The 25,985-nt window shown below is 40.7% G+C and overlaps 1 protein-coding gene across 7 annotated transcripts in view; it reads right to left on the bottom strand.

Moving 5' to 3' along the window:
* Positions 1–24,614, bottom strand: part of GAPVD1 (GTPase activating protein and VPS9 domains 1) — a 45,560-nt gene extending 20,946 nt beyond the window's left edge. The window contains exons 1-25 of one of the 7 annotated variants that reach the window (XM_061477033.1): positions 24,586–24,614; positions 24,373–24,417; positions 18,256–18,471; positions 17,002–17,845; positions 16,013–16,099; positions 14,880–15,014; positions 14,581–14,770; positions 13,600–13,680; positions 12,657–12,817; positions 11,656–11,785; positions 10,624–10,749; positions 9,686–9,859; positions 9,248–9,388; positions 8,502–8,636; positions 7,829–7,948; positions 7,284–7,361; positions 6,784–7,157; positions 6,180–6,267; positions 5,035–5,115; positions 4,254–4,376; positions 3,764–3,893; positions 3,128–3,237; positions 2,481–2,640; positions 1,831–2,018; positions 254–467 (exon numbers count right to left, since the gene is read on the bottom strand). In XM_061477033.1, the coding sequence (XP_061333017.1) occupies positions 254–467; positions 1,831–2,018; positions 2,481–2,640; positions 3,128–3,237; positions 3,764–3,893; positions 4,254–4,376; positions 5,035–5,115; positions 6,180–6,267; positions 6,784–7,157; positions 7,284–7,361; positions 7,829–7,948; positions 8,502–8,636; positions 9,248–9,388; positions 9,686–9,859; positions 10,624–10,749; positions 11,656–11,785; positions 12,657–12,817; positions 13,600–13,680; positions 14,581–14,770; positions 14,880–15,014; positions 16,013–16,099; positions 17,002–17,845; positions 18,256–18,440 (4,055 nt within the window). In that variant the 5' untranslated portion in view covers positions 18,441–18,471; positions 24,373–24,417; positions 24,586–24,614. Of the gene's footprint in view, positions 1–253; positions 468–1,830; positions 2,019–2,480; positions 2,641–3,127; positions 3,238–3,763; positions 3,894–4,253; positions 4,377–5,034; positions 5,116–6,179; positions 6,268–6,783; positions 7,158–7,283; positions 7,362–7,828; positions 7,949–8,501; positions 8,637–9,247; positions 9,389–9,685; positions 9,860–10,623; positions 10,750–11,655; positions 11,786–12,656; positions 12,818–13,599; positions 13,681–14,580; positions 14,771–14,879; positions 15,015–16,012; positions 16,100–17,001; positions 17,846–18,255; positions 18,472–20,633; positions 20,847–24,372; positions 24,487–24,585 lie in introns of those variants that run through there. The other 6 variants (XM_061477038.1, XM_061477036.1, XM_061477035.1 and 3 more) reach the window with 6 other exon arrangements.
* Between the last annotated feature and the right edge of the window lie 1,371 nt (positions 24,615–25,985).

The raw sequence follows: 25,985 nt of genomic DNA, 5'->3' as shown, positions 1-25,985 counted from the left end.
TACACACTTGCAGATCTGAGTTTGTATCCCAAGTCATTACATTTACAATTTTATTCGAGCAGTGTGTTGCCAGCACAAACTTTTGCACAGGATGCTAAAGCAGTTCCTTGCTCTTTTACAAAACTTTCTGAAAGAAACCATGAACTTGTACAGCATGGCTGACTTTGTCAAGCCTGTCACATGAAGACTGCAGAGCTTCCATCTGCCTCAACTGCAAAAGGGAAACCAGGTACTTCAAATGACATTAACTTACTGGTCACGCAAAATATCTCCATCCTGATTAGGATAGAATGCAAGCTTGAAAATACGATTCATCACGCTGCGTTCTATAGCTAATTGTGCATCCTGAAGCTGTTCCTCACTGGCATTCTGCCATATGGCATCCTGAGCCATAGCCCCATACAAGAACTGGAGAAAATCCTCAACTTGGGCTGTTTTATCATCTGCTGCTGTGAGTTTCTGAAAATCTGATATAAAGGAAAAAGAGAACATTCTGTTAACTAAAACTCCCATTATTTCTGATAGGTTTCTCTGTAAAGAGGAGCCCAGAATCTACTTCAGATTTCTTGCCAGGCAGCACTGAAGCTCTGTTTTACCCACACCCAGGGAAGTACAAGCAGAAACACTTGAAATAAATGGAGGAATTAAAGAAAAAGCATACAGAACACATTTAGCAAAGCATATGGTCAAAATACTCTACTCGATACTGTGTTAATCACTTCCTCTGCAGTACCAGCTCTTATGCCTTCTTTCCAGCCACCCACAGAGATAACACCCAGAACAATCACTACAACAGTGCCTTGGTAGGAACCAGCACATGCAAAGTTGTCAGATGCTGAGGGGGGAGATATCAAGAAAACCTACGGGTACCATTTCCTACCCCTACCTTTATTAAGTATACATAGTTACAACGTTCATATTTATCTACAAAATACAGAATGGGGAATGCAGCCAAGTTAATGCAGCATGGCCAAATGGGATGGTCCATTCTGGCTCCTAACTGGCCATTCATTGGCTTCATATTTATAGCACTCTGCAACAGAAGACAACTGCCACTCATATCTGCCAGCAGCCTAAACACTACAGTTGCCAATTTCTCTTTTAGATCATCCAGAAATAGCCGTCTCCTTTTTATCCAATGAAAGGGCTTTAACTCCTTTCTGGGTCACTGAATCTTATTACTAGAACTTTAATCCCAGTCTATGAATTCTCATATTAATTCCAGCCTATTCAGGCACATTTAGCATGCAGCACTATATGCTCCAGGAGCAAGAACTGACTCCAAATTTCTTATGTACTTCATTAAGCCACATACGTGCATAGAGATCACAGAAACTGTTTTAAATGAACCTGTTTTGAGGGACTTGTCTTCCTGGTGCCACTATCTCTTATGATCTGATATTTTTGAATCTTTGATTCATACTGCTACTGTTCTCTGTATTTTCTAAGAGGCAACCACAGGTTCTGTACTAAGGACTGAATGCTGCAACTTAATTTATCATTAATCAGTAGGTCTAAACTAATTAATAGTATTTATGTTTCTCCCATGGGTCAGGTAACATGATTTAGCACAACTCCTTGGACCAAGTGAGGTCAGATTACCTTTATTCTCTCAGTCTGTGAAACATGCAGCCAGTTACCATGCCTTAGCTGCCACAACATACTGTTAACTCACAGTAATCCGAGCTGGTCATTCACCAGCTAAAATGAAAACCGTTGTAGGAATCTGCTCCTCAGATCAGAAGTTGTATTTTAAAACATTAACTCGAGCCAGCATCTAAATATAGAGTAAAGGAATACAAACACTCCACTGTCTGCAGTAAATCTTACCTTGAATAAACTCCCGTATTTTCTTTTCTTTGCTCTCTAGCAGCAGCCTCACACATACTGTAGTGAAGTATCTGTTGGCCACTTCTTTATCTCGCAGAACTCTTTGCAACAGCCTTTCCAAGTGTGCTTGTGTCGTTTGCAGCCCTTGGCGACATCGAGTTAAATAGGCGATATATGGAGCTCTTTTCCTAAAACAGAGAGTTTTCTACATCAGATTCATAAAAAAGATAGAGGCTAATAGCTTTACAAACTGTTGAGTTGTAGTGCAAGAGGTAGCTTCAACATGTTTTTAAAACAAAGGTAAAGCCTGAATTAGGACGTTCCATCTTACAGAGATTTCTCTGGCTGAATCCACTGCCCTTGCAGCACTCCAGAATGCTAGATCAAAGCAACTTCCAAACAGCATCTCCTGTGTGCTAGAGCTGAACATTACCCACAGATTGATTTAACCTGAGTTTATTACTATCTGGACTGACTTAAACTCCAAGGGGCTTTAAGCCCTTTGCAGATAGCTGAGGCAATTTCATCATATTGTAGGAAGGCCTGATTAGATAAAGTACAATTTAAACCACAAGGGGTCTTCCCAATCTGCTAGTGAATAAATATATGCATTTGGAAACCTATTAATAATAAGATAATGAACAAACTACCTATAGTCCTCTGCAATAGATGCCAGCAGCTTTCGACAGGTCCTGTTATCAAAGCGGCTTACACATCGCATAGTCTCCTGCAACTGGGCCATCAAGTTCTTGTCTTGGAGGTTAATAGCTTCAGCTAGCTGAACTTTCAAGAAGCACACAATTTCATTATCTAGTAAAGAACAACAGAAAATTATTAAGGAAAAGAAATGTAGGCATGATGAAAATACAACTTTTTTAATATGGGAAACATGTAAGTTTAAAATAAAGTGTCTCTACATTAGGCAACAGATGTTATTTTAAGAACAAGTATTTTTGAATTCCCGAGACATGAAGGGGTAAGTTTTCGTATCTCTGTCTTATTTAGTATTTAGAACCATTCTGAAACGTGAAGAGGACCAGAAAAAGTGACAAATTCACCTGTCTGCAAATAAACCTAGCATGAATGGAGGGATGAAACATAACACATACTATGTCAATGTAAAGACTCAGCAAATCAAACAAGTTACTCTATTAGTATTTGGGGGGCAAAAGGCAGCTTATGGCTTCTGCATCTATGCCAAACAGAAGGTACCACGAACAGTGCAGTACAGACGCCATTAGATGGGGGAAAAGACACATACAGTACAAAAATATCTGTACGTATGAAGAAAATTTACCTTCAGGGTCTGTGTGGTCTGGCAGACCGTTCCTTGTTGAATGTGTCAGCATCGGGAAGGCAACGGAATCTGCTGAACAAAGAGCCAATCTCAGTTTCTTCTTTGCATCCCTTAAAGAGGAAAAATATTTTCTTAACAAAGCTGCTGCAAGGTCTGCTTCTTCAATAAGCAGTCTTTACTTTTTTGTCTGTTTCTACTTCTTACATACTGCCTAAAAGTTATTTATCATGTTATTTTAGTTATTTATCATTTATTTAGTTATTAATTACTTATTTCTTTAGTTATTTATTAATTATTTAGTTATTCATAAGTTATTTATTTAGTTATCATTTATTTATCATTTACTTTAATATACCAATGTTTCCAAGACTTCAGAATATCGGTTCTTTTAATATAGCACCTAGAACAGTTTCAGAGGAATCTTCCTAAACAGTGACCTGCTCCATTGTCTCAGGTTAGAATACACCCCCTTCACTTGTGGAAATACAAAATGCCATGAGATACTATGATATGAGATGCTTAAAGTATGTGAAGGTTTACAATTGATCCATATTATTATTGTTCTGGAAAACAATCCCATGGCTTCAGCTCTTAATTCTATTATGTGGGTAAGATTAAACCTGCAAATGTATTTACCTGTAGGAGAAAGCAGAACTTTGTGGCTGTGCTACTTGACTTGCAGAGTCCGGGAGATCATCTGCAGACATGTTTTGCAAAGCCTCATCACGTGGAGAGTCATGCATACTCTCACCATCCCCAATAGCCTCTATGGAAATGAAAATAACCAATGTAAGACTTCAAGAGAAGAGTGAGAAGAAGAAACTAGACTAATATTCTCTATTTTCTTCTTGTTATTCTAAGGTCAGGGAGGGAATGAAGACAGCAAATAAATTGTTCTGAATAAGTGAAAAGAGTATATTAGAAATACACAGTCTATAAGTAAGTTTTGAAAGACCTTGGGAATATTGATTTAATTCCCAGTCTCAGATTAATTGACAAAATGTTCCTGCTTTAGAGTTCACATTGTTCAGCTGTTAGTACTAACATCTGTCTAGAATGCTAAAGAGTTTTTATCTTTAAGGAGGAGAAACTATGTCAGTGCTGATTACAAAAGCCAGGTTCTCACCTGCACCATCATAGTTTACTATGGCTCCTTCACTAGGACTGGTTCTCTTGATTGCATTCCTGTATTTGTCCAAAATGTCCTCTGCAGCTTGCGCCTGTGCACTGAGCCTTGGGCTGGGATCATCTGAAAACACCATTAAAAACAACAGGAGTTAGCCTTGTAGTGTGTACCAACTGAAAGCAAATACAAACATTTAGACCTACACATTTGCACTCAGTTTTAGCCACATCAAACAAAGAGCTGCTTGTCTTCATCTAGCCACAAGTCAAATACATTTATAAAGTCTGAAGCAAAAGCAGGAGAAAGTACAATGAAAGTGAACAAATAAAGCCAGATCCTTAGCATATTTATGCCACATATACAAATAGTTCTCGTATATTTAAAGACTTCTAGAAATATTTAGGCAAACAGAAAGCTAAAAATCCAAGCTCAAATCAGGTTTATTTTAGCACTTCAGTAACTATTACAGGAATGTGTCTGCAACTATCCTCACAGCTCAGCTATGATGAGGATATGAGCCTTGTAATGGGAGGGTGCGGGGAAGGGAAGCAAAGACTGGAGTCAAGAATCCAGTACTACACATATTGACAGAAGCATGACAGCTTAAAAAAAACAGCCTTCAAGCCAAGAAGTCTTTATTCATTGTCTTATTCAGAAAGCCAGTTGTGAACATTAACTACAATAGTTTATACCTGTCTGTAAATAGATACCTGGTGGGCACTCCGAAACTCTAAAGGGCATGTTATGATAGAAACTTACTGTGATGATATTATTCTCATACCTTGAAGTGTTGAGTATCTGTCAGGCACCATGTCATCTTTGTCTTTTTCTTGTTTTTCTTTCTTTCTAAATGGAATAGGAGCTGAAAATGAAAGGTACTTTATCAAAGACTATTCTGAGATAATGGCCAGATTAAAGAAGCTTTAAGAAAGTGGCTAATGCAGAAGTCTGTCATAATCTTCAATAAAACCATAAGCCTATCTACGGGGCGGAGCAGAACTGTAATGTAGTTAAGTTACACCTTTACAGACATGCTACCATGAACCAGGCAAAACAGTTTTGCCTTCTAGTTACTATACACTCTAGGCAATGACTCACCAGGGAGTGAGGTAGCTTCCCATTTTTATTTACATATATATTTATACCTCAGTTTAGCCAATAGTCCTAACTCAAATATTGCTTGTAATGACATGAATCTTTCTGGCAACTGGTTCCCACTACTAAGTTCAAGAAAAATATGCAAACACAGCACATTGTCAAATGCAAAGGCAAATAAAATGGTATTAAAATACTGTAACATCATCTAAAGTTAATCTTCAAGGATTATGGTGGTTCTTTTCTAACTGAAAGTCTGTAGAATACCTAATATTGCACACATTGTTCCATCCCAAGTTGATATCATTCACAGCATGAAAGTATTATCTTGAACAAGCTTTACTTTGCAAATAGCAAAGTCTAATTTCCACTCATGCCATGTTACATGAGATAACCTAAGTTATCAATATCCTTCAACTAGCATGCTACCATCTGTAGAAAATTAAGACCAATTCTCAGTGAAGCTGCAATAAAGTTAATATCATACAACTATGAAATGATTGGCCTTACATAAAGATTCCAAGGTTACTGAATGATTACGATAACACAATGCCTAACCAAATTTGTTTCAGCTTACACTCCTCTTTATAGATTCTGCATACTTTGTATTTCAGTAATTCTCTCTTTACTGCAACACTTGCAATTTTATAAGTATGAATTCTGTCTTTCTCAAAGTCAAACAGTACAGCTTTACTGTGTCACAAGTCTGTGCCAGCTTGGTCGGCTTTTCAAAGTGAAACTGTAAACACTTTCCATAAAAGTGACTAAAGACATCATAAAGGCAGTGTGCACACTTACTGAAGTACCAAAACCGGATGGACGTGATCCTACCTTTGGGCATGGCAGACACAAAACGTTTCCTCCACCAGGGTTTGTTTCTGTCAGACTTCTCATCATCACTGTCTTTTCGCTCTTCAATCTGTAAAAAGGGCAGAGTCTACCATTTGAGCATTTACTATATGAAGTGCAAAGACAAAACTCCTCCTTCACATCAGGTTTTGCTACACTGACTGTAAAAACAGAACTACGGCAGAGCACAAAAGCCATAGCAGATGAAGTTGGAAATGTTCCTCCTGAAGAGGGCAGCCTATAAATGCTAAACCAAAGACATGAAGAAACTTAGATTTCACTTCTCTTTTTAGAGAAAATTACTTTTCAGGATGCTGCAGTATTTCAAATTTAGCCACTTCAACAAATCTGTATTTCTGAAGTCCCACCAAACCAAGTAAAAGTTGAAGAGAAGCCAGATTCATTTGAGCCACTCTGAACATCTGTAGCTTTAACTTGTAAAATATTATTGGCCAACATTTACAGGATAACAAAAGTACACCGTATTTCCTTGGCTACACACCTTTAATAACAGCTTTCTGGCATTAGATGTATAATTACAATGGGCATGCACAGAGAAAAACAAAGAGATGTATAGAAGCCTTACCTCTCCCCTGGAGGAGTCTTTACTGGGAGATGATGATGATGACTGCGATGCAGCCACCAGACCAGCTGCTCCAGCGTTGGTGGCTGGCATAGGAAGCTCCCTCTCCTCATTTCCAGGACGTCTGTTCCACCCAGGATCACTCATAGGTCTCCGAACTGATGATACTATATCTGAACTCCTACTGCGGACTAGCCTCTCTGGGTAAGAATGCCTCTGCTTGAATGCTTCTAAATCAGTTGGAATTAAAGAGTGAGACCCAAAGTTTGGTAATCGGGCCTCATTACCTCCTATGGCTCCTTCCAAGATTGGGGGATCTGGTGGTGGATGAGAGGGTCTTGCATAATGTACTTTAGGCCTTACGACAGCTGATACACCTGTGGTCATAAGCATAAAAGAAAGCATGCCTTTCTTTTAAAATTCTTCCAGATTAGCTGGTATTAATACAGAAGCATTGAAAATGCTTGTTTTTTTTAAATAAAAGCTTATTCTTTACAACTCACCTTCATTTGATGATAGAGGGTCAAACAGTGCAAGCAAAGAATCTGTCTGAGAAGGAGGAGATGTCAACTGACTGGCTCCTGAAACACAGAGAAGAACAGTTAATGCTGTACCAAGAACTACCTACAACGTAAGTGACGCTGGAAAAGCAGCCCTCAGCAGCAAAATTTTACTATACTGTAAAATATTTCTAAAGACATTTTCATACGGAAAGATTGCTGTAGCATGCTGAAATGATTGAAGAATTCCATCACAAAAAGTGGGGAAATCTTGAGGAGCAGACCAATTCCAAAATGCAAGAGGACAGTCAATGTGATCAAAACAAATTAGGAAAAGGTAGTCTTAGATCTAGCAGTCAAGCTCTACTACTGTAAAGTCCTGGGATCAATTTGTCAAACAAACACGGTACTAGCAAATAAGGAAAGTGCTGAGCTTAGCCACCAGAACTTTGAAGTTGGGAGAAACTGTAAAATTTAAGGCTTCTACAAATGACATTTGTGAGACTTCAGTTACCAGAGATTCTAATTCTCCTTTACAGGTAACTTACCATGGGCTGTTTCATCCATGTCAGGGCTTGTCACAGAATCTTTTCCCCCAAAGTCAGAGCTGCACTCAGACCTGAGATCCTCAATCTTATTAGGAATATCTTCAGATGTTGCACTAATACCTTACACATAACAAAAGAAGCATCTGATATAGTCTTTCAGAGAAAAAGGAAGAAAGACCCCGAAGCTATTAAAAAGTCTGGTGAACATTGCCATAATCAAGTCCTAACTCACAGCAGCATCTAGAGACATAATGAATTTCTACACTCCTAAAATAACATTTTATTTCTGCTGTACATCTTCAGCTGTTTTAACATAGTCATGAATACAGTTTGCCAATGGGCATTAGAAAGACACTTAAGTACTTTGCAGAAACCAAAGAAGTGAAGTAGATACATGCTGATTTACTTAAATAAAGAGAATGTTGTGACAATATAACTAAGTGCAAGAAAGTTAGGAGTTTCTTCGAAATCCATAACCCACAGCTAACCATTGCTATTATAGCACAGAGTATTTGACTCTCTGCTGCCTTTTTATCTTCTTCTGTAAGATGAACAAAGATGCTTTGAAAATTCCAGACTGAGTGCAAGAAGTTATCTTATGAGTGAAATGATGTTTAATTGAAGCGCAGCAAAGCAGGTGCTGATCACTTTCTAACAGAACATGCAAACTCACCTGATACAACGCTGAGGCCTGGTGTGCTGGGTCGAGAACTGACCTCCCTTACATCTGTGTCATCAGATGTGCTACCCAGCCCAGAACAGCTTTCCAGTTCTTGTAGTCTTTCCTCCTGTTTTAAATCTGGGGCCTCTACAAAGAGAGACAATGGAGAGTAGAGAGAAAAAAGTATCATTACTCAATACCATGCTCCCTTAATGTTCACATAAAGAAGGAAGAGGGGTATGTGTTGGTTTAGTACATTAAGTTCTAAGCTAACTCAGCTCCTTCAGTGTTTTCTTGTAGTCCCTTATACAGAAAGCAGGACGCTGCACAAATAGCACTGTTCTATCTGCACAGGCATTCTAAGTAGTTTTAATTTATTTTAGTATTGTATTTCTTAGATACAACAGTATACAGTGAAATCTTCATTAACCAAAGCAAACTGTGATCCTAGGTAGCCCTACTTAATGTCATAGGGAAGGAAAGCAAACATAAGTCTGCTCTGCAATCCCTTCTCACCCTTTTTGGCCCCAAAGAACTTCTTAAGTAACAGTGAGTTACTTGTCACAATGTTTTCCATCTTCCCTCTGCCTAGGAACAGTTTGGCCTTTTAATACTGGAAGCATTCACAAACACTAACTTAACCCTAGGACAATAATCTCTCAAAGAAAGAGAGGAAGAGGCTGCTGTTTGGCACTCTATGCCTCTAGAAGAGTCTTGATTCACGCTAAAGAAATAAGCAAAAACTGCATGATTCTGACCTGAATCACTCGGTAATACTTCCACACTCCATGCCTCACTTGTGGTTTCTGATATGGTTGAACCTGTGCAGGGATCAAGCAACACGGATCCTGAACCTGGTAAACACAGTAAGCTGCCTAGCATGTTCTCTGCAGCTGCACCTGCAAAAGTAAAGCCGAAGCGTATAGCTAGATAAAGGCTTCCTGAAGACAGCTCTGATCAGAGAGAAAATAAGAACACATTTTAGGTGTCCTTAAATAAAGTCACCATGAAAAACAATGTTGAAAAGATAGGAATAAGCAACTAAATACAATTCAGGTCATGCATACAAAATCCTCAGTTTAGTCGATGCAAACACACCTATTTCAAAAGAGAGGAGGAGGAGGAGGGCTCTGCAGCCTCACTAGTTTAGAGCAAGCATGAAGCATTTTAACATACCAGCTACACCACCAAGTTACCTGCTATTTCCTGCAAACGATCTTCATCAATATTTGGATCGAAGTCACTTCCCAAGACATCTGTACTCCAAGTTTCACTCACGGTTTCTGATATATCTCTGTCATCAGTCAACCCCATCATGTCACGGATTTCAAATTTACGGAGCTTGTCATCAAGGTTATCCTGAGTTGTGGCTGTGTAAAAACAAAAAGGTCTCAATTTGTTAAAGGCTTTTCCAATTACTTCTCATTTGAAATCTGTAAGAGTACATTATAGGAAAACAGACAACCCTCTAATTCTGTCAGATAAAAGCCTTTTAAAGTAGGGCCTGTACAGCACTATTCAAGAGATGCTGCCTGAAAACAGTTTTTAAGTCCATTTGAGACTTAAGAAGAAAAATCTTACACTACACATGGTGACCTATCAACCAACTGACAGACAAAACTGATACAATCCCTGTAAGAAGAACTTATGACAGAACAGCTGTGGCCTCCAGAGATCATTCAAGCCCAAACCCTCTGCTCAAAACAGGGTCAATTACAGCAGGTTGCTCATGATCATTGCCAGATATGTTTTGATTATCTCCAAGCTGGAGACACCACAACTTCTTTGGACAACCTGTTCCAGCATTTGACAAATATACATGAAACAAGAAGCTATCCAGATGCTTTAAGATTATCCCAGTTCAGATCACCCTATTCCCTGAAAGGCAAAATTGATATCAAGCAAAACTTTACAAGCAGTTTCCTATAAAGGACCTCAAAATCTCATGCGATTTCTTGACAGCAGCCTACAAGAAATATTTCTTGGGGGAAAAAAAAATACACAATAGTGATTGCACAGGAAAACTTTCACTTGTTTCTTCCCAAACTAGTCAATTTTTCAACCTTTTTCCAGAGAATTTCCGCTTTAGCATCTACAGCACCTCAGGCAGCTGTATTAGAGAACATGCACCTGCCTTGTTCATGCTCTAACAGCTGCAGAGCTTCTACACCATTGCTCCCAGAGGGGCCCGCGCCGAGCTCTGACACAGATTCCCCTTCTAAATCCAAAGACGACACAGAGTTGGAGCGATTGGAAGGACCTGTGAAAACAGCAGTTTACTGTAAGTCTAATTTGAGTAACAGTTCCTAAATATACAGCATGAACAATCCAGGACACAATTAACTGGAAAGATGAAAAGAAATGAAGTAGCAGTGCCAATATAAAATACCGAGTTGATGAACTACATGTGCATTTGCTCTACTCTTGATCGTGGCTCTACAGACACTTAACCTGCAATGTGATACATACTTCCCATATTTAGTATAGTACTAATTATAATAATCTACAAATACATTTACAGAAACAGCTGGAATCTCACTATTACTATTACTTAACTGTAAGTAAAAAGTCAATGAAGTCTTTGCCATTAATTTGTTTACTTGTCCCTGAATTTGTTTCCTTACTTTGAGAAGAGAGCAAAAACTAAATTATGGAAGTCACACAATATAACGCATGCTGCATGACCTGTACAAACCTCTTCAATATCAGAAATAAACCTCTGCTTGGCTGCGTCTGATGTTCCTATAAAGGAGTTGTCCAGAGTCCAGAAACTATTCTGAGATATGTAATAGCTTATTAAAACATGATGAAAAATAAAGTCTGAGAAATCTAAATTTAGAGCTAACTTAGGTTATCTTAATAATTAGTACTGCACTTACGGTTAAAAAACAGCAGCAAAAAAAAGCAAAGCAAAACCCTCTCTGTTTTCTCTTTCTAAATACACTTAGTTTTTTTCTTCCTAATTCTCAGACTTGGTTATGCTTTTGCATAACTGAATGTAGAGTTCAGCTCCATACGTCTTTATTTGAATGCCTAAGAGAAAAGACAGGCTCTCGGGGTAAACTAGCACAGCCTTTAAAATGGCAAAGATGACATGCTGTGCTTAACAGAAGTTCCTTTTATAGTTAAGGAAAACAACAACTTGAAGACTTAAGTGGCCCTTCACCTTCAGATATTCCTTCCAGATTATCACTGCAGAGGGAAAAGCGCAAGGTTTTATCAGGTTTACCATGGAGTTTGTTTTCATCAACAGGGACATCTCCTTGTCCACCATCTGCAAGTTGCATATTTAAGACCTGAAGAGTGGGAAAAAGAAACAAGTCTTCCTTAAAACATGGTATGCATTTTTACATTGGTTTCCCTAGATGTTAACGACACAATTGAATTTCTAACATTCCCTTTGAAAAAAAGACAGCTATCTCCAAAGTCAGAGCTTGGAGAGAACATAAGGTAACCATGATGTGAATGTAAGACAAATCCTGATAATAATGGAGCCACAAGCTCCTTCCTCGCCCCAGCAGACTAATATAGTATGGAAACTGATGCTCAGCAGGTTGCAAAGGGAGGTAATCTGAACTACCAGGCAAGGCAGCAAAGATGAAAGCAGAAGCTGTGCTACAGCTGGGGAAATAAAAGGCTGTAAAACCAGCCTTACCCTAAGCAGCACAGTCTGAAGGCATTCCTGGCAACGTGACCACAGCTCCGCCCTCACAAGAAGCTAGGTCTGTGCGTTTCAAGTCTGAGCTGCCAAAACTGTCGGGATCAGTGTTCCAGTTCTGTCATTCACCTGTGCCACTTGATCCAAAGGACAGAGCATGCAGAAAGATAACTGAATCAGTTTCTTCAGGCTCGGAAACAATAGCCTGAGTTTGCTCTTAAGCACACCAGATGACAAAAGCCTCTTCATAAATCTGTCAGGTTCATTTTTCCTCTGTTTACATATTGGTTTTCACACCTTGCAGATATACTAAGTGAGGAAAAAAAATTCACCTAACAAAGGGAAATTTGAAAGCTACAACTCCCAAGTTCAGTAAAATAAAGGGAGGATTTTAATTCCCATTCCAGATTTATTACCAAAACACAGTGTCACAACATCATTGTTCTGCTATTAAAGAACACAGAGGCTGTGCTTCTTAAAATATCTGAGATGCGATAGATTTTACATACCTCATTTTCTGACATCATTCCTGGAGTAATCTGTGGACCTGTCCCCAAAGAAATCACCAGCACTTCTTCCGGCTGAACTTCTGGGATAGTCTCCTGGGAGGATCCTTCATGATCTCCATGCTGATCCATTAGCATATTTGATCTACTTCTGCTACGAGTTGCTATGAAAATATTTTGAATATCAACATTAGAAAGCTTTCCCTTGTTTAAGGAGGGAAAAAAGACAACACAATGGAAATACAGAACCACAGGGTTTTGAATTACTCAATAAACTCACAAAATGCAGTCTTATTAAACTTTGTGAGACAGAACTGGTGCTTAAATTTAGAGTACTGCACTGTGAAAAAGCAAACTTTCAACATAAAAGCTTAGAGAAATGAGTTATACTTTGTCTTGTTTGCCTACACAAGTTCAGCATATTCCAATCACAGATCTTTAATGAGTTATATGAAAAAATTAAGAGGTTTATAACTAACAAAAGAAGTCTACATTTCTGGTTTGAAACTCTAATTCATTTGTTTAGGAGTTTTCTCTTCTAAAAAGCAGGGAAATCGTATTCTAACAGATGTTTTGTTTTGATTACTTTGCATCTTTTTTTTTAATCTTTTCATGTAGCCTCATATTTTGATGCTTGGCATCATGGAAGGAAAAACGCCCACATGGAATTAGGATTTCTAAGTATGGCAGCACAGCACCAGTTATTTCTTTATTTGATCTGGGAAAACAAGGCAAGTGTGCACAAGTCCAAGCCAGATTTTGATTATCACACAAAGGCACTCACAGTGTTTTGAAAACCTACATGTACATACTAAATGAGTTTCAAACAAAAATCAATAAAGAAATCTGGCAAAGCAACTGATTGCCAAAGTAAACCAAAGGCATGCTCAAGTTGTGTTGCAACTAAACATTTCACAGAGAAGAACAGAAAGAGGGCATTACCCACCAAAAGGGGTTACTAGAGTTATATGAGCAGAAAGATTGGTAGCAGAAGTATCCCAGGCAGTAATGGCTGCCAACTGCTGTCCTGGATTTCGAGAGCATTAAAATGAAACAAAACAAATAAAAACTTTGAGCAAAAACTAATTTATACCATAAAATAAATGCTGTTGTGCCACTAATTAGTAGGCATAAGACCAGAGCCATTCAGAAGCAGAGTTAAAACAACATGGGATAGGTTAGTTTGGGGGTTGGTTTTGTGGGTTTTTTTGCCACTTATTTGGCTCTACATATTTTCATCCTGTTACACACTAACACCAAATCCCTCAAACAAACAAAAACATCCCGTGTGGTCATAGTTATATAAATATACACTGAAGATGAGTACCACACTTCCTATTTTAAGAGAAAATATTATTGGAATAGACAAGTTCAAGACTCAGAATCCTCTTCAAAGAGAGGACAAAAACCCCAACAGGCAAAGCTGCATTACAGTTTACTAACAATTAGAGTTAAAACCAGGCACATAATGGAGAAAGAAGCAAGCAGCTCTTCTTGGCATATACTCTGAAAGTTCTGCTCTTACTTTTTCATGCTCTTCCCCATTTGCTCTCTTCTGAGACACAAAAGATTTAAACTTATTCTATCCCACTAATTAAATATCACTACTTGTACCTCACTGCTTTCCTAAGCAATATTCCCTCCTAGATCTGCTTCCCATTTTCAAACTTTCCCTTTATTATCATTGCACTAGCACTCCAGCGTTTTTCCCAAGCTCAACCAGAGTGCTGGAGCTCACCATACTGGCACCAGAAAATAAGGAAGTTACCTGGCTTTTATATGCAAAAGAAAATTCTTCATCATTTACAGAGAAAAAGCAGGACCTGGAGGTGTAGTCAAAGAGTAGCCCCAAGAGGTGACTGAAGAAATGGCACAGAAGATGTATCAAGGTATCAGATCATGAAAGAAGCCTGCTTGCTCTTCTTACCTATTGGTAATCGATTTTTCTTGTTAGCTGGAGTAGTTGCAGGAGAAAGCTGTGGGGTGTTATATGGAGTCATTTCAAGGCTGCTGCTTTTTCCTGGTTTGTTCTGGGGCAAGTTTGCCAGCAAGTTTTCCAAAGCCATCCGATCTTCCTTAAGCTGATCACTTGACATTACATTCCGCATAAAGCCAACCTGAAAATTAACAATTACTAAGAATTGCAGCATAAGTTATCCTTGTTTATCCTATCTGTAAACGTGCGGGGACAGGTTTATACTACTACTTAAGAACATAAGATATTACCAGAGCAGTTAGCTGGCTGTACGTCATGTAAACCACTGTTCTGCTCAACCCCTCCAGAAGGTTAACAGAAGACATTGGAGGAGTTTCAACTGCACGCCCATCAATAACTACATCCAGGAAAGCAGCAACACAGCTCTGCAAAGAGAAGAAATAGTTTTTAAATGAGAGACCATTTACTAGAGTTTGGAAAGAACGTAAGTTACAAGAGTTCAGCAGTTTACATAACAGTGGAAGTTTTGCTTCCTACTTTTAAAATCTTAGGATAAAGTACGATATACCATTAAAATCACAGAAGAGTAAGCAAGGAAAGCGTGCAGTTAGTTTCAGCACTTCCTTCATTCCTCTTCTGCATTCTAAAGTGTTACTTAAGTGTCTTCATACACTTTTTAACAAAATTAAAACTGTTCTATGGTAATTAACTGCCCCTTCCTGAAGGAGCTGTTGAGCACAGACTAAAAGCGAAACGAGGAAGCAACACATAATATCACTTTCTAACCTGATTGAATGTTACTTGTATAATAAATACAAGTATGTGTAACTTTGTATGCTGACTGTGTAACAATTATAATTACCTGGAAGTTACCCTGGAAGTTACACAAGCAAATCAACAGGTTTTTAAACATGCAACAATACATCAAAGTTCATCAGTTTCATTGCTCCTCTGCTGAAGTCAATTTCAGTATTGCTACAGATGATTCACACTGATAAAGGAAAAGCTGAGGAAAACAAAGCAAAACTACACAAAAAAAGAACAAAAGTTACTTGCACTAACAAATTGCTTGGTGTTAAACCAGACTTCATATAGAAGTTGTCTTCAGATCAAAGTGTTTTCTTTAGGTGCAGTAGGAAAGCTGCAGGCAGTAATTCAGCATTTCAGTTTCAAAGGTAACTTGCTTTAATTTCCTTTTTATGTTTTCTTTTAATAAGTATTATGTCAGAGTAAAAGCAAGAATCCCTGACCTTTAACTCTAGTACTCAAGATTTTGTTCCCAGCTTCGTGCAAGATTTAATCTGCTTTTCAGTACACGTAACTTGGAAGTTAAACACTGAGTAAGTCCTTTGCAATGTCTGAAAAGGACTGCAGAAGGACCAAGCAGACACACGAGTCAGCTTTTTTCAGTCTACATTCTTACTTTGTCAAATTTAGCAAGGCTGCTCTTTGTACGTGGATCTCCCTCTTCAGACCCCGTCATGGCCAATTGCTGCAGAAGCCTCCCAACCTGAAATGAAAAAGAAGATGGAAGAATAAGCATTTCAAAACAACATCGTGATGGACCCAATTACAAAAAATACCTGAAAACACTTCTCTATTCTACATTTTTTTACCATTTAATACTCCAAGAAATACTTCTGATTGAGTGGACAGAGGCCTGTACTGGCTTTCAGGACACAGAAAATGCAAGAAGCTTTAGAAAAAAAACAACCCAGTAATTGCATTTAACAAGAAAATCTGCACACACAGTATGCTATGAGCATCCCTACTTGCCCCCTTTCCCAGGAACAAAGCATGTTTTGTTTTTACAACACATCAGAATTGAGAGTTGAATCTAGGTCATCTTAAACTAAGAGATTATTAAAAGGCTGCATATATTTTACTAAGAATATGTTGGAGGAGAAAAAAAATAGCAAGAGGGCTAACCCTTGTTTCAGAGAATACTTCCTTATTAACCTCCAACTGCAAAACAACTCTCCATTTTAAAGAGTTGCCAACTGTGATGCTGTACCAAAGCTCACAGTTGGCATAAGACTTAGTATTAGCCGGAACAGCACAATATGCATTTACACACATGCCTGAATTCATCTTAACAGTCAGTTTTACACTTTAACTTCCATCCCTTATAGTAGCTTTTATAAGGTCCATTTGCAACTCTTCTAAGAGATAAAGGAATACACACTATCATTTTTTTTAAGTCAATATTTTCAACTAAAAGATAAACTTTAGAACATGCCTTTTCAGCAACGATTAACACAAATATTTTGTTAGCATCCATATTACAGGAAGGAGGGACAGTACCTTTCCCTTTACTGTAGTAACATCAGTTCTAGTGGGGGGAAAAAAAAAAGACCAAGAACATTTCTCATGTATTTTTTTCTTTTAAGACTACTTTGAAGTGAACCATACCTGCATCAGATTAAATCTTGCCACCTCATTTATAGGAGCATCAGAAATGATCCCATACTGTTCCGGGTTAACAATTGCAGGGCAGATGAAACAGGCTAGAAGAAGATCTGTGCACATTGCTCTGACCTCCCCAACCTCCAGCCTGTCTACACATGAGAGTGTTTTGTACATTTGTGACACAATCCATCGCAAGCTGTGAGGAAAACAGTAAGTGTTTTGTTTGAGATAGCCAATGAATTTGTTCACCAAGGTCACCAGCTTGGCCTCATTGGAGTCAACCATCTCTTGGACTCTTTGCCTGAACTTTTCTGTGCCTTTCTCTCCAAATAACTTTTCCTGTTGTACCGGGGAGAATCTCTCAGTTAACTTGTTTGGATCAGTTTCCAAGTGGTCTTCATCTTCAACCAGCAGCTGCATGATCGGCTCATGTAAAGTTGCAGTAAGAAAAAGCTTTGCAGAAAAGAGTCCTTCAGAGAAGAGTTTGAACAAGATGCTGAAGGCACAAGTGCCTCGTCTCAGCAGCCGCCTGGGGTTGTCGCTTTCCTTCAGTTCAAACTCTATCAAGTAACGGAGGACCTGGAGGAGGTAGCTCTCATCCTCCTGCATGATGCAGTTGCCATAAATGGAGGTAAAGACTGTGTGGATGACACTCTGCGTGTTGTCCTGGTTGAGCTTCTCTCCGGCAACCAGACAGGATGCAATAAGCCTAGGGTTCTCTCTCAATCTGTTTAGGAATTCTCCATAAGCAGTCTCCTGAAATCCCAGCTGCTTATACCCATCCACAAACTGTGTGTCCTCCAAGATTTTAGCATGCTGGCAACATTCAGCAGGAGAAGCTTCAGCACTGGAAAGAAAGACATTGAAAGAGTCTAAGTAACTCTTAAGCAAACAAACCTCATAAAAGATGCCCCATGGTAGATCAATCAACAAGACTACTACCCAAGGAATAATGTCTTTACCTATAGTTAATACAAATGATTTGCAAATTCAGGAATAAGGAGAGTTCATTCCCATAAACTCTGACCAGAAGAGAAACAAACACATGTATTGAAAAAGGTAGCTTAAGAAGCCAACAAGTAAGCTTCAGTTGAGTCAGATTCTCTGGTTAAGATCTTCTTTAAAACTTTACCATTTTTATTATTAGTACAGCAAAGAACTTCAGATACCAAGTGTGAATGATCTGATGGATTTGCTGCACTTCATAGAAGTTTAGGAGCTCGTTCTCCTCAGGACCACCCTCACCCCCCAAGTCACCTTGTTATAATCAGTCTGTCCAAGTTAATTCTTTGCTGCTTGGAAATCCATGCTGTGCGGTACAGCTTTTCAGCTGTCTTCAATACATCTGCATTGAGCCTCTGAATGAGCTGCTTTTCTGAGTTTACATAGAGCCGTTCCTGCTTGAGATGATGAGCCAGCGTGTGTATATCCAGCTTCACCATCTTGGGCAGCGAGTGGGTTACAGAGTCCTCACTGAAAGAAAGAAACAAAACAGGTCAATTCCAACAGTTAGGGAACAAGTTCTGTCAGCCCCAGTGAAGTGATAGGCAGGTCATAAACTCACGCCTTGCAGTACATGTTGTTGTTCCCCTTCCATGTTAGCACATTACTAAGTTCTCTCAAACCCACCACTTACTGACTGAGTCACTATTTCTTAATGCAAGGTTTCCTAATGACCAGTTTCATTAACTCCTTGTTATGTCAGCATATCAGGGACACTTGCATAGCAGCAAATGACACTTTCAACTCACACTCACGAACTGAAACAGTAATGCACACAGCGCTACAAAACTCCTGCCCCACTCCTCCAACACACAGCCTAAGAAACTGCCATCACTTGGCCCTCGCTACAGCTCAGGTGACAACCTCATGGAGATGAAAAGGACTCCTATCCCGACTCACCATCTGGTGACTATGCGAAAAACCAGGGAGTATCACTAGTCAGATAAGGCCAAAGCTGGAAATAAGTCTGGAGACTTTGCTCAACAGTAGAATTCATTCAGAAAAAAATTCTTTGAATATTTCAATTCAGAAGAATATTTCTTTGGGCCCCTATCCAAAAATGTGCTTTTAAAGAGAGGAAACCGAAACAACCGTAGGCTTTCAGAGCACATATGGGACAAAAATCTACACAAACTACTGTTATGTCTCAATGTCACATCAGCTCTAGCTTCGTAATTAGAAAACATCTCAGTTAGCAGTTAGATAAAGAGAGCCACACTGTTCAAAACCAGTTCAAGGAGCTAATCCATCTAAAAATTAACTCTAGCAGCTGTCTGTCAGATGTACTGGTAACAGATACATGCTAGACCTGTCAAGGGAACTGGTTATGAACCCTTCAAAGCCATACTATAGCTAAATGAAAATCTTACTTCCCACAACCTGTAGTGACTCCAGAGGAGCCCTGCCTCATAAAACCACTTAATCCATGCTTGAGAAACTACAAATAATGTACCACGCACTGGCCTAATACTCTCCCCTTTTAGTGTTTTAAAGATCCGTGGTTCACTGCTCAGCATAGCAGGAGATGATCTGCTCTGAAGAATACAGATTAGCTCCCTAATTAGACACAGGTTTTACATTTGTTGGGGTTTTTTCTCAGCCTGATAACCAGGTGCACTGACAACCATCGCTGCTCCTTGTGTGTGCAATTAAGTTCTTTCATCTGCAGTTTAAACCTCACAACCAAAACCCAGAGCAGAGACTAAAAGAGATTCTGTCACAAGTTAATGCGTAAAAAATAGCACTCTTATTACACCTGATGGTTTAAAGGCCACTGCTCACAAAACCAGACAACTGTGTATATAAGGCTCTGAAAAAGAAATATAACCCCCAAAAAACCTTAACACCCCCCTCCCCCCCCCAAAAAACCAGCAAGCCTCATCAGGAGTTACAGCTCATGCACCCAAAGATGAGATTATGCAAAGCACTTGAAGGATGCACTAATTTAGATGTTTTAACTAGGATGGTCTCAGAAATGATTAAAAAAAGAACCACTGACATCACTGCCAAAGTTCTTTGAGAAACAAAGGATGACTTCTTCCAACAAATTTATTTGTAGCCCCAGAATTTAAGGGCTCACCAAAAAAATTGCATTAAACTTGATACTGCCTGTAAACACAGTAATAGCTAGTTATTATGCTACAAGCTGTTTCTATCTGCCAGGAAGAGAAGTTGCATCCATAGAAAACATACATACATACATGAGATCTGCAGTACTACCTTCTGCCTTTTCAGATGCTTTCTGCTCTATGGCTGTGCTCAAGAGCTGCTCATAGTTTATCAAACCTTAACAGGCTCAGTTGATATGTTCCATTTCAAGGGGCCCACCCACAGGCTCCACTTTTCTGGACAGAATGTTAGCCCAAGTGGTTCTTCTGCTTGGAAGCAAGTTTGGGAAGGGACAGCGGATGTACATGGGGTACCCCCATGAACAGCCTGCTCACTTTGCCTGCATTCCTGTGCCTTTGCCTTGCCAGATTGCAGAACAAGTTTCTATTTATGTGTCACTCGTTATAAACACATTTAACAGTAGACAAGCCAATTAAACTGCTTCTGAGGTGTCTCATACTTCCAAGTAAAGCGATTTCTCCCACTCTTTCACTCAGTATGTTTTGTTTGGGTTTTTTTTTTACCTAAAGATATTTTCAGCATCAGGGATGGGCAAAGCACTCTGACACCTCTGAAGAAAGACTGCTCTTTTCTCCCCTGGCCCATAGGTAGGAGCAAACTCCAAAAGCCCAGTCAGCAAAAAAAGACAAGGTGTCCTGGAAACAAAACACCTTTTCTGGTAAGTTATGTTTATCAGAATAGCAGTTTTAAATAGCTGGTAAACTTTTCAGAGGCTACAGACAGTTAAAATCAGTTATTACTCAACAGACAAGACTCCCACACAGTCTGGAGTCTTGATGCACACACATACAATCCACCTGTCCAGCAAATAAAAGGAGCAACAAAATAGTAAAAAAGGCCTGGCTACTGCAAAACAATACTGCACCATTTGTGATGCCACCTGAGAAGAAAAAAGAGACAGTATGTGCAAGGCCCACACTCAGAAAGTGAAGTTACCACCTGCACAGAACAGAAATTATTTGGGCATTTCCTCATGACAGAGCATCACAACCATGAATCAGATGAAACACCAACGCACTGAGTAACTGTGAGAAGCTGCACACTGCTGTGCAGTCTGGCTTGCTGTAAACTAATTCCCACCGTACGCTTCAGGCCCAAAACAAAATAAGGCTCCATAGACTACCATTATCTGCATCTGTACTTCCAAATATACTGCTCCCATGACTACTCGATAATATCCTATCAATTGGCCACTACCCATGTGCCTCACTTACTGTAGAACACCAGAAATAACGAAAGCAAGAGGAGAATTGATTTGGAGCTGAACCGCAGCAGGCTAATAAGTACCACTGTGTTGCCAACTGTGAAAATCCACAGGATTCCTGTCGATCCACAGGAAGTCAACTGCATGACAGCAGTTTTTACCCTTTGTACAAGAAAAAGGGATAAGCAGCTTTCCCATCTTTATAATCCTCCATAAAAATTAAACTCGATTGCTAGTGATTGCTACTGAAATACATCTCTGTGAAGAGCAATGCCTCATTCCCTCCCACTGCCCACGATTACAAATGAATTATCTGAGGCCACACACATATAGCAAGCAACCGTGCAAACAACTTTGTCTTCACCTTAAATTTCTGCAGACATCCGAGCACACTAGAGATGTAGTGCAGGTAGTTTAATACATACAGTAGTTCAGCGGGCCTCATATAGGCCCTGAAGAAAACTTGCAGCTCATTAGCTGAGCAAGATGCACACACCATTACTCTCTTCAGATACTGATATTATTAACACAGCCAGTCTTGGAAGAAGAAGCTATTGTACTGCTAACGCATCCACAGGACACACATTGCTCCCCTCCAAAATCCTTCTTCCTTTATGACCGGTGTGAAAAGACAAGAGTTACATTCTCTGACCAGGCTACGCAACATTCACTCCACACCAGCACTGGGGATGAGAGCTTTGGAAGCAATTAACCACAGCTGGTATTTGGTAACACACCAGAAAAGCAGCATTAGAGCAGAGCGAGCAGCAGCAGCCTCAGCTGGTACTAACTCCAGAACGTTGGTTGTCAGGTTACCGTATCAGTTTCTTGTAAATAAAAAGGTGCCCGTTATTACCCAACTACCTGGTTTATGACTACCAGGCACCATTCCTGAAATAACAGATGTATGAACACAGTTGTATAAGGGAGACAGTTCAGGAAACTTGCGTCTGTTGTGGCTGAAGTAGCTTCTGCTACATGCAGATCATTTTTCAGCCTTGGCAATTGCCTTTTGATATGAAAGCATTTCAATTTCTTGTCAGTTATTTCACACCCATTTAGTAATCTACCAAAAGCTGTGACACGGTAGGCAAAGCTTAGCACAACAATTCACGAACACATCAACAACAAAGATTGTGTGACCTGACAGCACATCAGATGTTTAGCCCGTTATCAGCGTGACACAAGTTTGTTCAGAATCCAAGACAATCTATGCCTTTGATGAACGCCGTTTCCTACATTTAAAAGTCCTGGAAAACACTAATCTTTAAATACTGAAGCCCACTGTTCAAAGTATGTGGTTTTATACTGTGGCATATAGGAAAAAAGCAACATCTCTATTAAGTATTTCTGCAATTCAGTTGATAGAAAAGGGATTAAGTAAAGTAGTAAATACTGCCAGTACTCCAGAGTCGTCTTCCTCCTGCGTTTCCTGCTCAGGGTTATTTGCTTCTCCTGAGTCTTGCTACACAAGACTCGACTTCCAAAGCAAGTTTGGGCAGATCTAATGTAGGCAGGGCAGGGCAAGGCAAAACTGAAATCACTCCATCTTACTGAAAATTAATTCCTAAGCAAGCTTGAATAGCTTCCATGCTAATTCACCCCACATGAACTATCTCTTTCTTCATTAATACTTACAGTAATAACTAGCAAGTCTTCTTTCTGTGCATAAGCTAACAGCCTATCTTCCAAAGCTGAGCTAAAAAAGTCCATTTCTCAGTAGGACAGTTCACCATGACCTAGGATTTACCTGCTCAACTCTCACGTTACAACACCCGTGATCTCAAAACACGCGTATGACATGCAAAATGCATTTCAGTTTGCTGCAGTTCAACTATCTAATCAATATTAATAAGAAACTCATACCTCAAGTTTGCTTCTGCCCAGTTGCTGCTCTGCAGCTAGTCAGACATACTATCTATCCAGCAAGACTTATGTGATAGGAGCACCTCATTTCTCATGCCCCTTAAGAGAACTTATCAGTAATGCACAGGCTACTAAATTATCTATTACAGCATTACTGTGTTGCATAAAATAAAAGCAAACAACTGTGCTAAAATCTGCTCCAATTGCTTGTAATGCTAGAAAGAGGAGTTCCCTTTAAGTAAGGAGTTATACTAACATTTAGTCAGGAGAAGTGCACAACTCAAAGCCCTCAAACTGACAAAAGCAACCTGTTCCCAGCTACTCTCAAGAGTAGTTTCCTTCCTCATCATCACACATCCCACCCGTGCTCTGCCATGAAGTTTAACTGCTACTGAACACAGAGTATATTCTCCAGGTCCTGACAAATCTCACACCAGACCCTCAGGTGGAGTAACTTAACTACTTCTTAAGCCCTCCAAAGAGAAATCTGTTTCCTAAAGCCACCATCCTGCTGCTTTTACAAAAGCAGGCTATTTCAGATCTCATGTACTGTCTGTGCTGTTCTCTCCTGCATCGTCTTCAGACTGCAGCTTCTACTTGCAAGTCAACTGCGTTGTCCACAAAAACAGCATTCTACCGACGGGTAAGTGTCACACGCTAGGTTTGAGAGCTTGATCCTTACAGCTCCCCTCTTTCAGAGCACAGTATCATGACTTTGCAAGAAAAAAGGCAGATACTTGCTTGACCGAGTTCTTCATCACTAAGGGTCTAGTGGCAACAAAAAAGGGAAGTCCCAGTACTCCACCAGCTACAAGTTTTAGACCTGCATCACACAAAAGCCTTAAAGAGGAGACGGCAGCGACGTTCACACCGAGCTACTTCCATAGCGACTCATTGCCCAATCCCACCCCTCCGAGAGCGAAGAGGGCCCCAGCCGCCAAGTGCTCCAATTCTTGGAATACCTCCGCAAACCTCAAGAGCTCCCGGTTCGCAGACACTAACATGGCAGGTAGGACTGGCTCCGGGCCGGAGGCGGCTGCCGGGGCAAGAAGGCACCAAAACAACCCCCCGAAGAGACCTCGGAGCCAACTTCTCCCAGTGCCCCCGTATACCCCGTACCTCCCCCCCCCCCCATGCCCGCAGCCAAATATCGATAATCAGAGCCTACCTACCCACGGCCCGGTCCCCGCCGCGCCGCCCGCTTCCCACTCGCTTCCCTGCAAAACCAAAAGGGTTTTGTCAGGCCCCGGGGCCTGGCCTGGCCTCGCCTTCCTCCCGCTCCCCGCCCTCCTCCTCCTCACAGCAACGCGGAGCGGAGGGGCGGGGGGAAGCCAAGCGGTGCCGCGGACACGGGGAAAGGAGAAGGGGAACGAACGCGCTTGTACCCGGCCAGCGCCCCGGCTCCTCCTCCTCCTCCGCCGCCGTCGCCGCCGCTGCCCGGCTCCCGCTGCGGCCCCGAGCCCGGCGCGGCACTGCGCAGGCGGCGGGCGGCGACGGACACCGCGCTCCTGGGACATGTAGTCCCATGGCCGGGGCCAGGGCGGAGCGGGGGCCGACGGCGGAGCGAAGCTCCGACGGCGGCCCCCGTTCCGCCCTGGCCCCGGCCCATGCCCCCTTGCACTACCCCGAAGCAGTCCGAGTCCTACGAGCACCGCACAGCCCACTCAGCAAGGGATGCTCAAGCCGCACATTCACACTTCGTACCTCCCACTGCCTTTTCCTACACTGACACAGTTACTGCTCTGCATTCCCTGATGAAAGGGAATGAATGTTTTCCGTAGCTGAACTTTCAATGTGACACTGTAGAAACAACTGTGGCAAACGGAAATGTAACAAAGAAACGTCCGAAGACACAAACTGTTAGGTGTGGTACCATGCAGGTGTCTGTATTCCCAGCAGGAGCATGGAACACCTCATCCGTGCCCCGGAGGACAGAGGGAAATAAACTCAGGGCCTGGAAGTATGAAACTGCTACACATACCCCTTGTCCTAAGAAGCAATAAAATGCCTACGTTATTTGGAGCTCTCAGGACACACAGCTATACCAGGAGATGATTTTCCAATGATGGAGTTCAGCAATTCCCATCAGACACCTCAGAATGTTTAAAAGGAGAAAACCATAGAATAGTTAGTGTTGGAAAGGACCTTAAGATCATCTATTTCCAACCCCTCTGCCATGGGCAGGGACACCTCACACCAAACCATCTCACCCAAGGCTCTGTCCAACCTGGCCTTGAACACCGCCAGGGATGGAGCATTCACAACCTCCCTGGGCAACCCATTCCAGTGCCTCACCACCCTCACTGTAAAAAACTTCTTCCTTATATCCAATCTAAACTTCCCCTGTTTAAGTTTTAACCCGTTACCCCTTGTCCTATCACTACAGTCCCTAATGAAGAGTCCCTCCCCAGCATCCCTATAGGCCCTCTTCAGACACTGGAAGGCTGCTATGAGGCCTCCATGCAACCTTCTCTTCTCCAGGCTGAACAGCCTCAACTTTCTCAGCCTGTCTTCATACGGCTGAAAAATCAACTCAGTGTGAATGCAATGCAGATATAATTCCATTAAAAAAGTGAGAACCACAAACAGATACAAAGGACACAAAATACACATCAGAAACAGCAGTATCAAGATCAAAATGGGTATTTTGGGGTGTGCGCTGAGTGCCAACAGAGTCTTTTGACAATATCTCACCTCATAACTGTAAGAAATCTTGGCAGCTGTTAAACAAAAGCCATTCACACTCACAGAATGGTGCCTGAACACGGCGGTCTCTCTGTTTGTA

The sequence above is a fragment of the Pezoporus flaviventris genome, unplaced genomic scaffold (genome assembly GCF_033815535.1).
Source record: "Pezoporus flaviventris isolate CSIRO_AGI_PZ_B2104156 unplaced genomic scaffold, CSIRO_AGI_Pfla_v1 ptg000097l, whole genome shotgun sequence".
NCBI classification, from domain to species: Eukaryota; Metazoa; Chordata; class Aves; order Psittaciformes; family Psittacidae; genus Pezoporus; species Pezoporus flaviventris.
This window is presented reverse-complemented; position numbering and strand designations above follow the sequence as displayed.